Source organism: Rhinopithecus bieti, unplaced genomic scaffold (assembly GCF_001698545.2).
Source record: "Rhinopithecus bieti isolate Rb0 unplaced genomic scaffold, ASM169854v2 scaffold_23529, whole genome shotgun sequence".
NCBI lineage: Eukaryota > Metazoa > Chordata > Mammalia > Primates > Cercopithecidae > Rhinopithecus > Rhinopithecus bieti.
In genome coordinates, this window is record NW_016810813.1 from 336,015 (window position 1) to 355,634 (window position 19,620).

Sequence of the window (19,620 nt, forward strand, 5' to 3'; positions counted from 1 at the left end):
TTAGCTAAAACTGAAACCCATCCTGCCTCCAGATCATCAGATCCTTTGGGGCTTTTGCTCCTTTTGCTGGATCTCAGATAAGAGGGAAGATGGCAGAAAGGGAGCTACACTTTCAGAAATCATCTACCCTGGGGCTTCTGGTTTCTGCTGCAATCAATAGAAAGTGGGTCACAAAACAGCTCTGCAGAGAACAGACCCTTGAGGAAAAGCCTGGTTTCTGTGCCAGTTTACATTTATTGATCACCTACTGTGTATCAGTTGTTACATAGCTTAACTCATTTAATCATGGCTTCGGAGGGGTGTACAGGAGTGTGTGAGGGATTTGAGGTTCTAAACCCCAGAGGTGCTGACTAGCTGAGTGACCTCAGGCGAGTTACCATCCCTCTCTGAGCTTTCATTTTTAATATCTGTAAGATAAAAACGATCCATTCCGCCGGGTTATGGGAACGAAATGAGCACGTGGAAGTGGAGAGCTTCATAAATGCTAGTTATTATTGTTCCTCTGGGCACACAAGCCTGGTCGCCTCCCTCCTGGGCGCACACAGACATGTTCATACTCCCACGTACACGCAGATGCAGAGACATGTGCAGACGCCAGCCGGAGGAGCTCGCGGCGCATCAGACCCAAGACCGTGGCGGAGACGGGGGAGAAGCCGCGGGGTCCTCGGCTTCTTTTTTTCTCTCGGTTCTTTATGAATGAACTCCGGCCGCGAGTTTTATTTTTTTATGAATGGGAGCCGGAGCAGTGAATGAAGCCGGGAGCCAACCCCTACATTCTGATTGGCCCCCGCGGCTGGGAAACTCCGCCCCCCGGCCAGGCCGGACGACTCTCCGGATTGGCGGGCGTGCCCAGCCCTGGGGTTCCATTCACAAAAGTCAATGAAACAAAGGGAACCGGGGGGCAGTGGGGTGGGGGGGAAGAGACGAGGCCGAGCGAAGGAAATGCACCAATCAGCTGCTCCCCCGGGCTCACAACTGTCTTCGGCGCCCGAAAAACAAGTCGGTGCGCTGGGGACCCGGGGCCGGGGCCGCCTTGCTCCGGCCTAGCCCTGCGGCCCTCGGTGCGGGCCCCAGGGCATGCTCGGGACCCCCCGCGGCTCCAGCCCAGAAGCCCCGGCCTCAGGTGAGGCTGCAGGAGGGAAAGGGAGGGAGAGTGTCTGTGATTCCCCACCTCGCCTCCAACGCACACCACACTCACTCTCACCATCCGCCTCCGCAGATTCCAGGGCGGGGGTGGGAGGCTCTGGGATTCGGGGTTGGAGGGGGCGCGGGAGTTGTGGGCATGCGATGGTGTGCGCCTCGCTTGCTTCTCCGCGCGCGCGCACACACACACACACAAACACACACACACACACGTCTTATGTAACCGAGCCCGGGTAGCGCAGGGCTGCAGAAAGCAGAAACCGCGAGCCCGGCTCCTGGGAGCAGGTGGGACCTCTTTTAGCCTTTGGCGGGAGGGGAGTGGTGGTGGCGCTCGGCCTGGCAGGCGGAAACCTCGCCATCGCCCCAGTGAGTCGGAGAAGTTTCGCCGTCGGACCCAGAGCCTTGGGACTGCCCCTGCCGCCACCCCTCCCCGCCCCCATCGCAGCCCTCCCTGGACGGTGTGCGAACGCAGACCCCTCCCCCCCAGGTCTCGGCCCCGGCCGTGCGGCCGGAGGGAGCGGCCGGATGGAGCGGAGGATGAAAGCCGGATACTTGGACCAGCAAGTGCCCTACACCTTCAGCAGCGTGAGCGCGGCGCCGGCCTCCAATCCCGCCCCGCCCCGCACCCAGCCCCTACTCTCACCACAGTCCCCCTCCCTGCGGTCCCAGCGGAGTCCTGGGCTGCCCCGCCCCTGAGTCACCCGAGGACCCCAACCTCGTCCCCCAGACTAAGCGCCTCAGGGTGACTCGGGGGTATTCTCCCCGCTTCTCGCAGAAATCGCCCGGAAATGGGAGCTTGCGCGAAGCGCTGATGGTCCCGCAGGGGAAGCTCATGGACCCGGGCTCCCTGCCGCCCCTCGACTCTGAAGGTAAAGAGCAAGAGAGACAAACCGCGACCCTCCTCCGCCACACACACACACACACACACACACACACACACACACGGCCGATCCTGGAACCCCCGCCTGTTTCCCCAAAAAGCTCGCCCTCCAAGGGATTCTGGTCATTCATGGTCCCTACTCCCAAGGCAGGGGAGTCACCGGGGCTTACTAGGGCCCCTTCTCTCTTACCGTCCCTCCACCTCACCTCCAATCCCACTATTTACCCCTCAGATCTCTTCCAGGATCTAAGTCACTTCCAGGAGACGTGGCTCGCTGAAGGTGAGTAGTTTTGTGACCTTTTCTATTTTGGGAAGCTTGACAGGGGAACACTCCGTAGCCCCTGGTATTCCACCCTAGCCCTACACTTCTCCTCTCCCTTCCCTGCCTCAAGGAGTTCTCCAAGGCCCTTTCCCCAGGTCCCTTGCCACTCTACTCACCCCAGCACCCAGCGTGGACACTTATATTGATATTTATTTTCTCTACCCTGAGCCAGGCTTGTGTAACTAGGCTTGAGGATGAATCAGACCATTGTGTGGGGTATTTGCTTATTTGAATGGAACTTGGCCTCAGGCCCATTTTCCTGGTTGAAATTTTCATTTGCAAAGTTTGTTTTGCAGAAGCCGCCAGGGCAAGGTGCGTGTTGGGGTGTTGTTGGTGGGGGCGGGGGGCAGCAATTAATTTGTCACCTATCCTCTGGAGTTGCCCAAGCATTGATTCTTATCCCCTGGGTTTCTCTTCTTCCCAACACCCAGCACCAAACAATTTACTGTCCAAGCCAAAAAAACAACAAAAGTTTAAATAATTCTTTTCGGCAGTCCTTTGGCACGGAGAGCCCAGGGCTCCCTCCCCAAATAGCCTTGATTGTAATTCTAATAGCAAGTGTTCCTCCCTCTTCCATCCCGCTTGAATACCTCCGCCCCCAGGCAAATTCCCCCCTTCCTGTGTGCTGGCCGGGGTGGGGACCGTGGCTGGGCCTGATGGGGAGTTGGTGTGTTCGGGAGGTTTCCTGGTTGGATTCTTCGTGCGTTTTTGTGGGGCCTGAGGATGTCGCTGGTGGGGCTGCAGGTGGGAGGGAAAATGGTGGTTTAGACTGTCTCTGAGAGGGAAGGGTTAACTACCCTCACCTTAGGGTTTATTTTAACGCTATGAAAATGAAGAAGCCAAAACACTAGGAACTTCTTTTTTGAGGTCCTTTTAAGGTCTTTTCCTTAGGATCTCCTCATCCCTCCACCCTGGGTATATAATTTTTTTAAAGCTCAAATCCAACTGCCCTGGAACTCTCCATAGAAGCTTGGAGTAAAAAGAAAATGACCCCTGACTAGATCCTTGGAGTGAGACTAGGTCTGTCTTGCCCACTATGATATTTTAAAAATATATATGTTGACGGAATGACTATTTAGCATAGAGCAAGCAGTCAAGACATTTTGTGGAATTAATGGCTGAATGGCTGTGTGAGTGCTAGAGGGATCTGGGGGTTCTGAGGGTATTGTGTGCATCTTCCCCGACCCTGCAAGTCCTGTATGCCCAGCTCCAATTTACAGGCAGAGCTTTGCCCCGTCTCCCCATCCTCCTCCTGAGGTTCCAGAGCTGGGCTGAAGAACACAGAGGTGTCAGTTTCCATGGGCTCTTAAAGACTTCCTTTCCCAGCGCCTGATTTCCCTCTGGCTCACCGGTCTTCATTCCTTGCCTGTCAGCTGAGAGTCCCCACAGTGGGCAGCTCCTGGGGCTGTGAGCTAGGGGTGGGCTGAGGTTGGCATTTTGGCAGCAGCTGGTCCATCTGTGCCTGGGTTTGAGATGGGAGGAGGAGGAAAATGCTCTCATCTCTCTATTTTGGAAGTCCCACCCCTTGGCCAGGGGTCTGGAGAGGGTAGGCATGCCTGTGTCAGTGTCAGTGTGACAGCAAGTGTGTGTGTGTGCGAGAGAGACAGAGTGTGTGTGTGCGTGTGTGTGTCAGTTATATGCTGCTGCCCTGTACATTTAAATTCAGTGGGTGGGGAGGTGGGGGTGGGGATTGCAAGGCGGAGGTGGGGGGGCGCGCTGGGATCTCCTTGGTTCCCTCTCCTTCCTTCTGAGGGAGCAGCTCAGGTTCCCAGCTGGCGATGGATGGCCAGGCCTGAGGGGGGGATGCTGAGGCCGACTGCTCCTTCTCACTTTCTCTGCGGAGACAGATGCAGCTGCCGGGGCCCTGTCCCCCTGCACCATCCCAGCACCACCCCAGTCTCCTCTCCTGTCTCTTCCCACCAGGTCAGTGACCCCGGCAACCCATGGGGAGCTTTGGGGTGGCAGGGAGGGACTAGCTTCTTTGGAAACTTGCCAGTGGTGGGACGCATTAGGAGCAATGGGGACCAGAGCCCAACCTCCCTCTCTCAGTTTGGTTTTTTCCAAACCCCCAGTGTGGAGAGAAGCAGCTAGTGTGGGTGGGGCTGTGAAGACTTAGCATTTGGAGGAGGCACAGGTTGGAGTCAGGCAGGTATAGGGAGATTCCGATGTGGTTGCAGGTTCAGTGTCCTGTGTCCGTGCGTTGAAGGGTGAGTGTGAGTGCGGCTTTATGGAGGCAGTTCACATACCCTTGGGGTTGGGTTTTTGTAGATAGCAGGGAATGATGTGAGGCTAGGAGGGCGTGTCTGATTTGGGGGTGCCTGGAATCTGTTGAGATGTTGGGGAAAGAATCAGGCTGCTACAAGGAGACCCAGGCTCAGGCAGGCTGAACCCAAAATGTGTCTGGCTATGGTAAAAGATGTGCTGGTTTCTTGTTGAAGGTTCCTTTCCAGGCTTGTCAGGAGCCCTGAACCTTTGGGGATAAAGACTTTGTTGTCTATTTGGTAGTAAGGGCCATTGACTCTAGGCCATGACTCCTTTGTGTGAGGCTGGGGTTTGTGGATTCCCAGAAGCTCTGTGGACAGGTTGCTGGGATCATGATCCCTCTGATACTGTGTGTAAAATTGCTGGAAGTGCACCATACATAAAGGTGTATGGATTTGTTTAGGAAGAAAATGACCCATAGCTTTTATCAGATTCTGGAAGGGATCGATCTGCGCTGCCCTTTTCACAGGAATCACTGCTCCCCAACCCTCCTCTAAGGGCTCCAGTCCCTTTGCCCTTTGGCTTTCCCAATCATATTTGTAGGTCCAAAAAAAGACCCCATGTGTGGAGGGCGTGCATGGAGGGCACATTTCACCCTGTGCTGTTGTGCTGCCGCAAGAGTGAAGTAAAGGGAATTAGGGTGTGTGCGTCCCTGAATATGTGTTCAAGTGCATGTACACTGGTGCTTCGGCATGTCTGTGGGGAGGGATGAGGTTAATCCCCTCCCTAATCTTTCCCAGCTACAATGCCTCCTTCTCCATCTTTCTGTCTCTTCCCTTTCCAGAAGACTCCTGGGGACAAATATGTCCCCTCCACAACTAGAGAACTGGTTTCTTCCAGTACAGAGGCTGCCAGGGTGGGGGCAGGGTAAGGGACAGCGGTGACACAATGGAGCAGAAGCTCTGAAGAATGCCTCTACCCCCTTCACCCTATGACTGGATCCTGGGAAGAGGGTGACAGAGTATATATAGTGTGGGTGGCTAACCTATGGTGGGCTTCAGTGTGTCTCTGTTTTAACCTCTCAATTCTTCCAGAATCCAGCTTGGGAGGCCCCCAACCCCTCCTCTTTTTTTACTGACCCCATTTTGAAAGGAGAGTCCCTAAAATTCTTTCTCTCTCTCTGAGCATTATGCTGTCTTGGCACTTTTCCCACCCCCTCCTTAATCATCTGCCTCATCCCCAGACAGATAAACTCCATCTTAGTACCAGGATGGATCTGGGGACAGACCCTGGCACACTGGCTTGGCAGCCAAGACTCAGCCAAGTTAACAAATAAATAGAGTGGTGTACACTCAAGACCAAACATGGTAATTAAAAATTCTCCTGCTCTCCAGGAACGCGAGGCTCAGTGTTCCTATTTCTATCCTGTTGACAGTCTCTGGATGACTGAGGGCCCTGGCCTACCCCTTTGGGAGAAGGCCAGTGTTTGGGGGAGGGGCTGAGCTAGGACAGATTTCTCCTGGCTCTGGGAAGAGGATGGCACCACCTCTTTTGGGGTGTGGTCTGTGGGCTGGAGGAAGCCTCCTCCTGGACTGCTGGGCCGGAGGGGTCCCTGGTTAAACTGTCAGGCCCGAGGCAAGAAGAAAGGCAAGATGATGCTGAGGGCTCTCTGCTCTCCAGTACCATTGACGCCAGCAGGAGATACCCCCAGCCCATTACCTCAATGGAAAGTAGCAGTTAATGAGGCCCCAGCGGTGGGGCTGGAGTGCGTCAACCACCCCTGAGTTCTGCACCACCCTTTCCCTTGGGACTCTTCTTGTCTAGTAGGAGGGAGGGAAATGTTGGTCACTTTGCTCCCATCACCCCTGCTTCCTGCCACCTTGGAGGATGTTGCCTCAGAATGGACCAGAGTGCACAGCAGAGACAAGCCTGGCTTTGCATCCCTGGGCAGGTGGACAGATTTAGCCTCTTACCCTCTATCCAAATGTGCCTTTTTTTTTTTTTTTTTTTGAGACAGAGTCTTGCTCTGTCACCCAGGCTGGAGTGCAGTGGCGCAATCTCAGCTCACTGCAAGCTCCGCCTCCCGGGTTCACACCATTCTCCTGCCTCAGCCTCCTGTGTAGCTGGGACTACAGGCGCCCGCCACCGTACCAGGCTAATTTTTTGTGTTTTTAGTAGAGACGGGGTTTCACCGTGTTAGCCAGGATGGTCTTGATCTCCTGACCTCGTGATCCGCCCGTCTCGGCCTCCCAAAGTACTGTGGCGTGAGCCACTGTGCCTGGCCCAAATGTGCCTATTTTTAAGGTTGTGGTGACTGAAGTGGGAGGATTACCTGAGCCCAGGAGTTTGAGGCTGCAGTGAGCTCCGATTGTGCCACTGCACTCAAGCCTGAGTGACAGAGGAGACTTCCTTATAATATATTTTAAAATGCAGATGCCTGGGCCCCACCTCAGTCCTATGGAATGGGAATCTCCAGGGGAGGAGACTGGGAATCGTGTTTTCATTATTATTATTGAGATAGGGTCTCACTCTGTTGCCCAGGCTGGAGTGCATTGGTGCGATCTCAGCTCACTGTAACCTCCACCTCCCGGGTTCAAGCGATTCTCCTGTCTCAGCCTCCCGAGTAGCTGGGATTACAGGCACCTGCTACCTTGCTGGTCTAATTTTTATATTTTTAGTAGAGACGGGGTTTCGCCATGTTGGCCAGGCTGATGTAGAACTCCAGACCTCAGATCATCTGCCCGCCTCAGCCTCCCAAAGGGTTGGGATTACAGGTGTGAGCCACCACACCCGGCTGTAATCGTGTTTTTAACAATGCCCTGATGACTCTTGAATCAGGCCAGTTCGGGAATGGTTGTCTTTTTGCCGTGTTTGTGTTCCTGAGAAGATGTGTGCTGGCTGTGTGTTTCTGTTTGTTCTTGCCATCGGATTTCATGTCTCATTGATATCTTTGGTCACTTCAGACCAAAGTATTATTATGTTGACTCCTCTTAAGTTCTCGTTTAGCTGCTGGTGGCTCCTGATTCTTAAACTCCCTCTCCATAATGCTTCTGTCAAGAAATCAACTATCTATTAATATAAGCCTATGTTTATAAACACTTGGCAGCTCTGATATTTAAAGCAAATTGTTGAAGAGTATTCTTGCCAAGCAACATATCACAACCCAAAGTATCCCCTGTGAGATGTGCTTTCCTGAAGAGGACCTGCCTCTAGTGTTGCCTTGTGTGTGGAGAGGGGAAGCCTGCAGGGAAGGGCTAGGATGGTCAGGATCTCTTCAGTGCATGCCCCCAGGCCCACAGTGCTGACTCCTGCCAGCCTGAGGGCAAACGATTATTGCATGTTTATTCATGTAGTCAAGAAATAATGCACTGAGCGTCTACTCTAACACTCTGTCTACTGTGACCCTGTGCTGGGTGCTGGGGCATCAGATGACAAGAAAGATAAAGCTCTTGCCCTCACAGAGCTTAACTTCCTGGTGGAGGAGATAGATAGATAATAAACAGGTAAACATAATATGTTCAGGTGGAAATATGTGCTAGGGAGAAAACAAAACAGAGATGCAATAGAGAGCCAGGAGGAACCACTTTGGTTTAGGGGTGGTCAGAGAAGGCCTCTCCAGAGATGTCAAAGTGAGCTGAGACTCTGATGGCCAAGAAAAAAAGAAAAAGGCAGGAAAGCATCTGGTGAAGAAGAAACATGCTCAGCAGGTTTGAGGGCTAGAAAGGAGACCAGAGTGCCGCAGACTCAGAGGCAAGGAGAGGCAGGTCAGAGAGGTAGGCAAGGCCAAGTCATGCAGAGTCTTGGAGGCCAAGGGCAAGCGTTTGGATTTCATGCTTTAAATAACAGAGAGAAATGATTTGATTTCTGTTGTAAAAAGATCACTGTGACAGCTAGGTGGAGAGCAAGGGACTACAGAGGTTAAGAGTGAAAGTAGGGTATCCTGGTAAGAGGCTGTGGGTGAAATCCGAATAAGAAATGATGGAGCCGAAGCCTAGAGAGAAGCAAAAGAGATGGGATGTGTATTTGTATAGGCCAAGGGTGTGGAGGTTTTCTCTAGCCATCTCATACCTCTCACCAGCCATTTTGACCTCTCCGGGCATTTTATCAATCCGTTTCCCCATTGTCCAATCTGAGAGCAGTCTCCAGGGAAGGAGAGTCTAGCCTCCTTGGGCTACAGGTTCCACTGCATCACCTGAGAACCACTGTCTTCCTGGAATAATATCAGGAAGTTCTTCCTGGTGTCTACACTTCCTGCTGTGATCCATTTATTTTTGAGAGAGGGGCAAAAGTGGGAAAAGACTCTGGGATCAAGGGAGATACTTAGCTGTATAACCACCTGAGAAGGCCCCCTCTGGGGAGGCCAGAATAGGAACTAGAAATCAGAGTTTGATGTTCAGGTTAGAAGCCATGGATGAGCTTCTGCTGTATTTCAGTTTTCCTGCCTATTCCCAAACCCAGCTCCACCCATCCTGGCATCCTGGGACAGCTCTTCAGATCTCCAACCTTGGGAATCCCTCCCCTCCTTAGTTGCACATTAAAGGGATGAGGCACCTATGTACTCAGCCAGTGTCCTTTGCTTTCTGCAACAGTCCCAGTCAGCAGCCTCCTGCTCTCCCACTGTCATCCTTCTTTTTTATTTTATTTATTTATTTTTGAGATGGAGTCTTGCTCTGTCGCCAGGCTGGAGTGCAGTGGTGCGATCTCAGCTCACTGCAACCTCCACCGCCCAGGTTCAAGTTATTCTCCTGCCTTAGCCTCCGGAGTAGCTGGGATTACAGGCGTGCCACCACGTCCAGCTAATTTTTTTTTTTTTTTTTTGAGATGGAGTCTTGCACTGTCACCCAGGCTGGGGTGCAGCGGCACGATCTTAGCTCACTGCAAGCTCCACCTCCCGAGTTCACGCCATTCTCCTGCCTCAGGCATACTGCTGCCTCAGGAGTAGCTGGGACTACAGGGGCCCGCCACAATGCCTAGCTAATTTTTTTGGTATTTTTAGTAGAGACGGGGTTTTACCGTGTTAGCCAGGATGGTCTCCATCTCCTGAACCCGTGATCTGCCCATCTTGGCCTCCCAGAGTGCTGGGATTACAGGCGTGAGCCACCGCACCTGGCCTAATTTTTGTATTTTTAGTAGAGACGGGATTTCACCATGCTGGTCAGGCTGGTCTCAAACTCCTGACCTTGTGATCCGCCCACCTCGGCCTCCCAAAGTGCTGGGATTACAGGCATGAGCCACCACGCCCGGCCTTTATTTTTCATTTTTTTGGACAGAGTCTCACTTTGTCGCCCAGGCTGGAGTGCAGTGTCATGATCTCAGCTCACTGCAACCTCCGCCTCCTGGGTTCAAGCAATTCTCCTGCCTCAGCCTTCCGAGTAGCTGAGATTACAGGCGCCCACCACCACGCCTGGCTAATTTTTCTATTTTTTTAGTAGAGACTGGAGTTTCACCTTGTTGGCCAGGCTGGTCTCAAACTCCTGACCTCAGGTGATCCTCCTGCCTCAGCCTCCCAAAGTGCTGGGATTACAGGCATGAGCCACTGCACCCAGCCACCCCCCATGTGATTTTATTTATTATTTAATTTTATTTTTCTTTTGAGATGGAGTTTCACTTTTGTTGCCCAGCTGCAGTGGCGCAATCTCAGCTCACTGCAACCTCTGCCTCCCAGGTTCAAGTGATTCTTCTGTCTCAGCTACCTGAATAGCTGGGATTAATAGGCACCCGCCACCACGCCCAGCTAATTTTTGTCTTTTTAGTAAAGAGGGGTTTTGCCATTTTGGCCAGGCTGGTCTCGAACTCCTAACCTCAGGTGATCCACCTGTCTCGACCTCCCAAAGTGCTGGGATTACAGGCATGAGCCACCACGCCCCGCTGCCTCCTATGTGCTTTTAAATCCATAGGATCCCACTGCTTGTAATGTCTGCCCATCCTAGATATGCCTGCCGTTGAGCTTTAAGGGAGTTTTGTAAACTCTGAGGGGCGAGGCTGTTTCACTTCAGAAAAATGGAGGAAATAAAGACAAAGCATCTAGAAAAAGAAAGACTGGAATCTGCTCAGACAGGTTCTGGGAACAGTCTTCACTTCTGGGTCTTAGTGGAGCCCAGAGCTGGAGGGCACTAGGACCTAGGGTGGAGCAGCCTTTAGTCTCAAGCAAGTTTGTCCAACCCGTGGGCCTGCGGGCCACTTGCAGCCCAGGGTGGCTTTGAATGTGGCCCAGGCCCAACACAAATTCCTCATAAAATTTTTTTTTTTTTTTTTTTTTGAGACGGAGTCTCGCTCTGTCGCCCAGGGTGGAGTGCAGTGGCCGGATCTCAGCTCACTGCAAGCTCCGTCTCCCGGGTTTATGCCATTCTCCTGCCTCAGCCTCCCAAGTAGCTGGAGGCGATGTCGCCCGGCTAGTTTTTTGTATTTTTTAGTAGAGACGGGGTTTCACCGGGTTAGCCAGGATGGTCTCGATCTCCTGACCTCGTGATCCGCCCGTCTCGGCCTCCCAAAGTGCTGGGATTACAGGCTTGAGCCACCGCGCCCGGCCATAAAATTTCTTAAAACATTATGAGATTTGTTTGAGATTTGTGATTTTTTTTTTTTTTAAGTTCATCAGCTATTGTTAGTGTATTTGTGTATTTTATGTGTGGCCCAAGACTATTCTTATAATGTGGACACCCCTGGTCTAAAGGCTGTTGGTCCTTTCTTGGCTGTTGCTAATCTGCAGGGCTGCAATAATGGAGCCTCCCAGGGGACAACTTGGGCCCCGCCCCAAACTCACCTCTCACCTCTCTCTGCAGCTCAGGTACCAGACAGTGATGAGCAGTTTGTTCCTGATTTCCATTCAGAAAACCGTGAGTAGAGGTCCCTGGGGAGAGGGTATATGGAGTGGAGTATGGCAGGAAGTGAGTCATAGGATAGAGAATCACAGGAGATCAGCTTGTTCTCTCCTAAAAAACAGTGGGGGTGAAGGTCAGGGTTCCCCATTCTGGGATTTGATCTTAAAGACCAAGGCAATAACTAGAATGAAAACCTTGGTTGAAATCTGGGGCTTGCCATGTTCTTGCTGTGTGACCTTAGAGCAGACACTATCCCTCTGGTTCTCCATTGCTTTATATCTGAAGTGAGGGGCCTGGGCCAGTTCAGCAGAGTCCAGTTCTAGTGTTTTTTTTTTTTCCCCGAGACAGTCTTGCTCTGTCACCCAGGCTGGAGTGTAGTGGCATGATCTCGGCTCACTGCAACCTCTGCCTCCCAGGTTTAAGTGATTCTCCTGCCTCAGCCTCTGGAGTAGCTGGGATTATAGGTGCCCACCACCACACCAAGCTAATTTTTGTATTTTTAGAAGAGATAGGGTTTCACCATGTTGGCCAGGCTGGTCTCGAACTCCTGACCTTGTCATCCGCCCACCTCGGCCTCCCAAACTGCTGGGATTACAGGCATGAGCCACCATGCCCGGCCCCAGTTCTAGTGTTCTAAGTCACTTTCATAAACTGGGGACAATTTTGCCCCCCAAGAGACATTTAGTAATATCTGTAGACATTTTTGGTTGTCACGATTGAGGGTGGGGTGCTACTGGTGTCTAGTGGATAGAGAGGTCAGGGATACTGCTAAAAGCATCCTATGATGCTCAGGACAGCTCCTTACAATATATTAATAAAACACTATCTGGCCCACATGTCAGTAGTGCCACTGTTGAGAAACCCTGCTTTAGGCTGGGTGTGGGTGGCTCACACCTATAATCCCAGCACTTTGGGAGGCTGAGGCAGGTGGATCACATGAGGTCAGGAGTTTGAGACCAACCTGGCCAACATGATGAAATTCCGTCTTTACTAAAATACAAAAGTTAGCCAGGCATCTTGGCGTGTACCTGTAATCCCAGCTACTCAGGAGGCTGAGGCACAAGAATCGCTTGAACCTGGGAGGCGGAGGTTGCAGTGAGGCAAGATTGAGCTACTGCACTCCAGCCTGGGCGACAGAGCGAGGCTCCATCTCAAAAAAACAAAAATAAAAAAACAAAGAAACCCTGCTTTAATGTCAGATACTTTGCTGTCAACGGTCTTCACCTGTGAAACAGAACGGGCACAAATAATCAAAAACACCTGAGAATAGTTGGTTATGAACAGGGCATTTGAGTGGACTGCAGGTAAAACTGAATCTCACTCACACTGACTTGGAACCAACTCTTTGCTGCTCAGCCGCGTGGCCAGAGTTTGGGAACCCACAGGGGCCACAGGAAAGGCCAATGTTCTTCACAGATAAGTAGGAGCATGTGTATAATGTTAGTCAGCTGACATTCAAGTGGGCCAATATCCAACCTCAACGAGAAAAAGAAAGATTTTTTAAAATTAATTAATTTTTTTTGAGACGAAGTTTCGCTCTTGTTGCCTAGGCTGAGTGCAATGGCGCGATCTCGGCTCACTGCAACCTCCGCCTCCTAGGTTGAAGCAATTCTCCTGCCTCAGCCTCCCGAATAGCTGGGATTATAGGGATGCACCACCATGCTCGGCTAATTTTTTTGTATTTTAGTAGAGGGAAAAACCAACATAGTTTTTCTATGTTGGTCAGGCTGGTCGGGAACTTCTGACATCAGATGATCAACCCGCCTTGGCCTCCCAAAGTGCTGGGATTACAGGCGTGAGCCACCGCACCCGGCCAAGAAAGATTCTTGATATCCTCAAATAAGAAAACATGTCGCTCCCTTGGAATTTTCCAGGGCACTCAGGAAAACTACAGGCCCTAGGGTGGAGGTGCTCACTCCTTGAAAGTGTTTTCTGGGGTCTGGGGTTGCATTAAATGTTTTTTTTTTTGTTTTTTGTTTTTGAGACAGAGTCTCGCTCTGTCACCCAGGCTGCAGTGCAGTGACATGATCTTGGCTTGCTGCAATCTCCGCCTCCTGGGTTCAAGCAATTCTCTTGCCTCAGCCTCTGGAGTAGCTAGGACTACAGGCACCCACCACCATGCCCGGCTAATTTTTTTTTTTTTTTGTATTTTTAGTAGAGACGGGATTTCACCATGTTGGCCAGGCTGGTCTTGGACTCCTGCTTCCCAAAGTGCTGGGATTACAGGCGTGAGCCACCGTGCCCAGCCTAAATGTTGAACTTTAGATGGTTTCTTTGGTTAATAATCAAATATACACTAGTCTGATGTATAAACTAGACATAATGTAAATAGCCAAAATGTTCTTGTCTCACTGCGGATCTCAGAAAATTGATACCCAGAGAGGGAAGGAGGCTGTACCAGTCACCCAGCTGGTCTTCAAAGTGCAGAAGGTATCAGAAGCCCTGCCTGCTGCTTGTGTGACAGGCTCTGGCCTTGCTCTGCCCCCTCCATCCCCGCAGTAGCTTTCCACAGCCCCACCACCAGGATCAAGAAGGAGCCCCAGAGTCCCCGCACAGACCCGGTCCTGTCCTGCAGCAGGAAGCCGCCACTCCCCTACCACCATGGCGAGCAGTGCCTTTACTCCAGGTGAGCCCCAGCCCGGACCTGGTGAAGGGTAGGGGAAGGTTTCCTGAGGAGGGAGGCAGGGGGCACCCATCAGCAGAGGGTTAGCAGCTGAGATGCAAGTTAGACAACAGAAAGGATTTTCTTTTTTCTTTTTTTTGAGACGAAGTCTCGCTTTGTTGCCCAGGCTGGAGTGCAGTGGTGAGATCTCGGCTCACTGCAAGCTCCGCCTCCCAGGTTCACGCCATTCTCCTGCCTCAGCCTCCAAGTAGCTGGGACTACAGGCGCACACCACCACGCCCGGCTAATTTTTTGTATTTTTTTTTTAGTAGAGACGGGGTTTCACCGTGTTAGCCAGGATGGTCTCGATCTCCTGACCTCGTGATCCGCCCGCCTCGGCCTCCCAAAGTGCTGGGATTACAGGCGTGAGCCACCGTGCCCGGCCCACAGAAAGGATTTTCTAGCTCCTGTAAGGAAGCAATACAGCTAAGGATTTCCTCTAAATAGACGGAAAACGCAGCAGAGGGCCTCAGGAGTACATACTGAGGCCAGAGCAGATTCTCTTTCCATCAAGAGGCCCACTGTCCCACCTAAACCATTGCTCTGAGCAACGAATCCCCCCTGTATGAATCCCAGGGGTTCAAGACCAGCCTGGGCAACAGAGGGAGACTGTCTCTGAAAAAACAAAAGAATTGGCTAGGGCTGAGTCTGTGGCTCCTGCCGTTCCCTTCTCAGCCCCCTCTATCCTTCCTTCTCCCGTAATCCCTGTGACCTCACTTTCCTTGGAATGAAGGGTTCAAAGATGCTTGCCAGCTTCTCTGTCCCCTCACCCCTGTCTCCTTCTCAACTCCAGTGCCTATGACCCCCCCAGACAACTCGCCATCAAGTCCCCTGCCCCTGGTGCCCTTGGACAGTCGCCCCTGCAGCCCTTTCCCCGGGCAGAGCAACGGAATTTCCTGAGATCCTCTGGCACCTCCCAACCCCACCCTGGCCATGGGTACCTCGGGGAACGTAGGTAAGGAGACAGGGAAACGCACTGCTCATGGGCCCAGGTGTTTTTTCTTTAATTCCTGAGCGTACTCCATAAAGACTTGAGCTGTGGGGTGGTGCAGGCGGGGGGCGGTGGAATAGAGAGGGAGAGACACTGACACCCCAACCCCCTACCCCCAATTCCAGAGCCCACTCTAAAAGCCTAGGAGTAACAGGCTCGAGGAGGGATTAATTTAAAGTTCTCTTCTCTTCTCCAACCACATCCAGCTCCGTCTTCCAGCAGCCCCTGGACATTTGCCACTCCTTCACATCTCAGGGAGGGGGCCGGGAACCCCTTCCAGCCCCCTACCAACACCAGCTGTCGGAGCCCTGCCCACCCTACCCCAGCAGAGCTTTAAGCAAGAATACCATGACCCCTGTATGAACAGGCGGGCCAGCCAGCTGTGGACCAGGGTGGGGTCAACGGGCACAGGTACCCAGGGGCGGGGGTGGTGATCAAACAGGAACAGACGGACTTCGCCTACGACTCAGGTAAGAGACTAGGGTGGGGCAGGGTGGCATGTGATCAAGTGAAGAATTCAGTTAAGCCCAGAATGTCTCCCGAGTTTTTTATATTGCTGTTTACCATTTCATATATCCAACCTACCCACCCACTTTTTTCTTCACAATTTCAAAAGAATTGTTATTTTTTCTTTTTTTTTTTTTAGACGGGGTCCTGCTCTGTGGCCCAGGCTAGAGTGCAGTGGCACGATCTCTGCTCACTGCAACCTCCACCTCCCGGGTTCAAGCGATTCTCGTGCCTCAGCCTCCCAAGTACCTGGGATTACAGGCACCAGCCACCATGCCCAGCTAATTTTTGTATCTTTAGTAGAGATGGGGTTTCGCCACGTTGGCCAGGATGGTCTCGAACTCCCGACTTCGTGTGATCCATCCGCCTCGGCCTCCCAAAGTGCTGTAATTATAGGCATGAGCCACCTCACCGGGACAAATTGTTACTTTTCAATGAGCAAACCTATATTCAGATTTAAAAGATAAGGCCCCCACCCCCACCCCGAGACATGGTGAGTCATCTGTAATTCCAGTACTTTAGGAGGCCATGGTGGGAGGATCACTTGAGCCCAGGAATTAGTTCAAGGCCAGCCTGGGCAACAAAGTGAGACCCCGTGTCTATTTATAAAAAAGTAAAATAAAACTAAAATAAAGGGGGATGTAGAGCCTTCCCTCAGGTAGCTTGTGACTTAATAGGAAAGTTAAGGCATTTATTTCTATTTAACAGGTGTTTGAGGTTTTAATTACCTATTAAGACCAAACTACTGTGACAGGAACATGAGTGTGCAGAATTGGGAAATACAAAGATGAATAAGATGTGTCTGGTCCCTATCTCCATAGAGGCTTAAAAATACAAAGGGATTTGAATGAAGAGAAACATGAATTTGAAACTAGCCAGGCTCATGGTTCTTGCTAGTTCTCAATAGGAGCACAGGGTTTTTTTTGTTGTGTTGTTTTGTTTTGTTTGTTTTGAGACGGAGTCCTGCTCTGTCGCCCAGGCTGGAGTGCCACTGGATTCAAGTGATTCTCATGCCTCAGCCTCCCGAGTAGCTGGGGTTACAGGCACCCACCACCACGCCCAGCTAATTTTTGTATTTTTAGTAGAGATGGGGTTTCACCATGTTGGTCAGACTGGTAGGAGCACAGGTTAATACGTGGTTTACACATCCTGTTTGAGCCTCCCAGTTGATGTTTGCCCTGGCCAGAGGCTGGGCACTAGAAGTAGGAACTTCTTTAAATTCTAGTTCCACTTGGCTGTTGACTGGAGTGAGATGCACTCAGCTATGTTCATAAATAGCTATAGTTCAAAGCCCCAAGGGCTGAAGGAGGGCCAGTCCCAGGAAGGGTCCAGAAAACCTTGCCTTTTTTCCTTTCCTCCTGGCTTTTGTTACATTACTAGCCCCAGATCTGAGTTTATTAGAGTAGGCCCAGAGCTAGCTAGAACGTTAGAATTTCCCTTTTTGTGGTGCCCACAACCGTTCAGGGGCAGGGGGATGAACCACAAACCCCCAGGCTGTCCAACTGAGAACCGGATGGTGCTCCTGTCCTCACATCCAGGGCATAAGCCTGAGCCAGGCTTGGCAGTGAGCTGGGGAGAGGAAGAGGGAGGCACTCTTTGCCGCTGACCTTCAAAGGCTGTAGACCGGAGGGGATTGTGTTACATGCCCTTGAACTCCTGCCCCTCCCCCCAGCTACTCCTGAATGGAGTCAGGAATTCCATTCACAAAATGGAGGCATGAATGAGCCCACCCTCCCGCCTCCTCCCGGAGGTGTCAGGTTTCACCATCTTCTCATTCATAGGTGGGAGTGGAGTAGGGGGAGGGCGGGAAGGGGTTGGAACTTGAACGGGTGGCTTGACACAGCCACCTCCCTGATGTGGAGTGGGGAGGTTCCTATCCTATGGAATGGAATGAAATGAAGTGGAATGTGCTCTGTTAGACCTGAAAAAACAAGGCCCAGTGCCCACTGCCTCTTCGCCAGGCTCATGCAGGCACATGCTCTCAGTTTCTGTCACATAGACACACACACACACACCCCATCCTGCACCTCCCCCCCACCCCCCCGGGCTGGGAACCTGACCTGCTGACCGGACATTTGTCCATTCTGAGGGAGTCTTAGGCGTGGACACCGAACCCTTTCCCCGGACGTTCATCTCACCCTCCCTCCTCCCCCTGAACTCGCAGGAAACAGCTGCTCCCTGGCAGCTTGGGCCCTGCCGAACAGCTTGCCCGGCCCCCGCTGCTGCTTTCCATGGCCTCTGCCCCAGCCCTCAAGTTGAGGAGGGGTTCCAGTGCCACACTCCCTCTAGGTGAACTTTCCCTGGGATTTTGTGGTTGGCAGGCAACTTGGGCAAAGAACAGGAAGCAGGCTGGAAGGAAGAACTTCATGTATGTGGATAGGACTTCCTCCTCTCCTGCTCTCTAGCTCCACCCCAAGCCACCTCTCACATCACCCTTTTTCTTCCCCCACAGATGTCACCGGGTGCGCATCAATGTACCTCCACACAGAGGGCTTCTCTGGGCCCTCTCCAGGTGACGGGGCCATGGGTAAGGCAGCCCCCCTTCCCCTGCCAAGCCCTCCATGTTGGGGGAGGGAGCACTGCCATTGGGGAGGGTCTCCCTGGCCAGGAGTCCCTCTGGACTCTCTGGGGTCTCGTCGGTGAGCCCCTAGATCTGAGCAACCCCCAACTTCCTCTACAAGGCTATGGCTATGAGAAACCTCTGCGACCATTCCCAGATGATGTCTGCGTTGTCCCTGAGAAGTTTGAAGGTCAGAGAAGTGACTGTTCATGGGAGGGTCAAGGTCTTATCATGTTGCATCCCTGCAGGAGTCACATCACATTTCATTGTTGCAAGAGGGTGGGACCCATAGAAAAGTACCTGGGAAGACCCCTTGAAGAAATCCCCGGGGTGGGAGGCGGTTGCTTGGGGGACCAAAAGATACAAACCCCACACCTCCTATTTTCGTGTTCCCCAGGAGACATCAAGCAGGAAGGGGTCAATGCATTTCGAGAGGGGCCACCCTACCAGCGCCGGGGTGCCCTACAGCTGTGGCAATTTCTGGTGGCTCTGCTGGATGACCCAACAAATGCCCATTTCATTGCCTGGACAGGCCGGGGAATGGAGTTCAAGCTCATTGAGCCTGAGGAGGTGGGCCTCTTGGATGTCCCCAGCCTTCCTTTCCAAAGTTTAGGGCCTGGAGGTGGGAGAACCTGGGAAATGGTGGCACGTGCCTCCACCATGATCCTTGCTTTACCTAACCGGAATTCTTGCCAAGCCTAAGTTTGTGGGCTGATGCTTTGTTGCAGGGCTAGCTTAGCACTTTGCACCAAGAATCTCAAGTGCTCTTTCTGACCTTACCCCATTTTTTCCTCTGCTGAGGTAGCATCTCTACCCCAAAACTATTTTGTCCCCAGGTCGCCAGGCTCTGGGGCATCCAGAAGAACCGGCCAGCCATGAATTACGACAAGTTGAGCCGCTCGCTCCGATACTATTACGAGAAAGGCATCATGCAGAAGGTGGGGGCTGTGGGTCTAGGGACAAGGTGGTGGGGGGCAGTGGCCATGAGAAGCTGATGGGGGAGAGGGTCAGCGGAGCAGTTCTCAGCAACTTTGTAGGATCAGATAATGAATCAGTCAGAGGGACAAGAAATTGTCAAGGTTCTCCTCTCCCAAAAAAGTGCAACTCAGAAGCCCAAGCATGGAGAAGTTGAGATGAAAAAGGGATAAGAACTGTGAAGGGAGAGTCAGATTCTCAGGAGAACCAGCATAGGAGAGAAATGCCCCGAGCATCTGCCTGGACTGGTAGAAGGGCCGCATTCCCTACTCCCCTACCTTACCCCATACAAAGGCTGGGGGGCTAGCCAGGCTGACCAGCCCTTCTCTCTCCCCATAGGTGGCTGGTGAGCGTTACGTGTACAAGTTGTGTGTGAGGCCCGGAGGCGCCCTCTTCTCTTTTGGCCTTCCCGGACAATCAGCGTCCAGCTCTCAAGGCCGAGTTTTGACCGGCCTGCTCACGTGAGGAGGACACAGTCCCTTGTCTCACTTGACGGAGCACCGCCTACCCCCAGAGCTGGCTGGCCCCCCCAGCTTTTGGCCAAGGGTGGGGCTACT

At 52.4% G+C, this 19,620-nt stretch overlaps 1 protein-coding gene across 1 annotated transcript; it reads left to right on the top strand.

Moving 5' to 3' along the window:
* The first annotated feature begins 895 nt into the window (after positions 1 to 895).
* Positions 896 to 19,556, top strand: ETV4 (ETS variant transcription factor 4). Its single transcript, XM_017892789.1, is given in 16 exon segments — positions 896 to 1,123; positions 1,631 to 1,728; positions 1,919 to 2,012; positions 2,256 to 2,303; positions 11,330 to 11,383; positions 13,868 to 13,994; positions 14,824 to 14,985; positions 15,228 to 15,343; positions 15,346 to 15,375; positions 15,378 to 15,491; positions 17,981 to 18,055; positions 18,210 to 18,278; positions 18,486 to 18,658; positions 18,925 to 19,026; positions 19,403 to 19,462; positions 19,464 to 19,556. Coding segments are annotated over 16 exon segments (1,461 nt in total). The 5' UTR covers positions 896 to 1,077.
* The last annotated feature ends 64 nt before the right edge of the window (positions 19,557 to 19,620 follow it).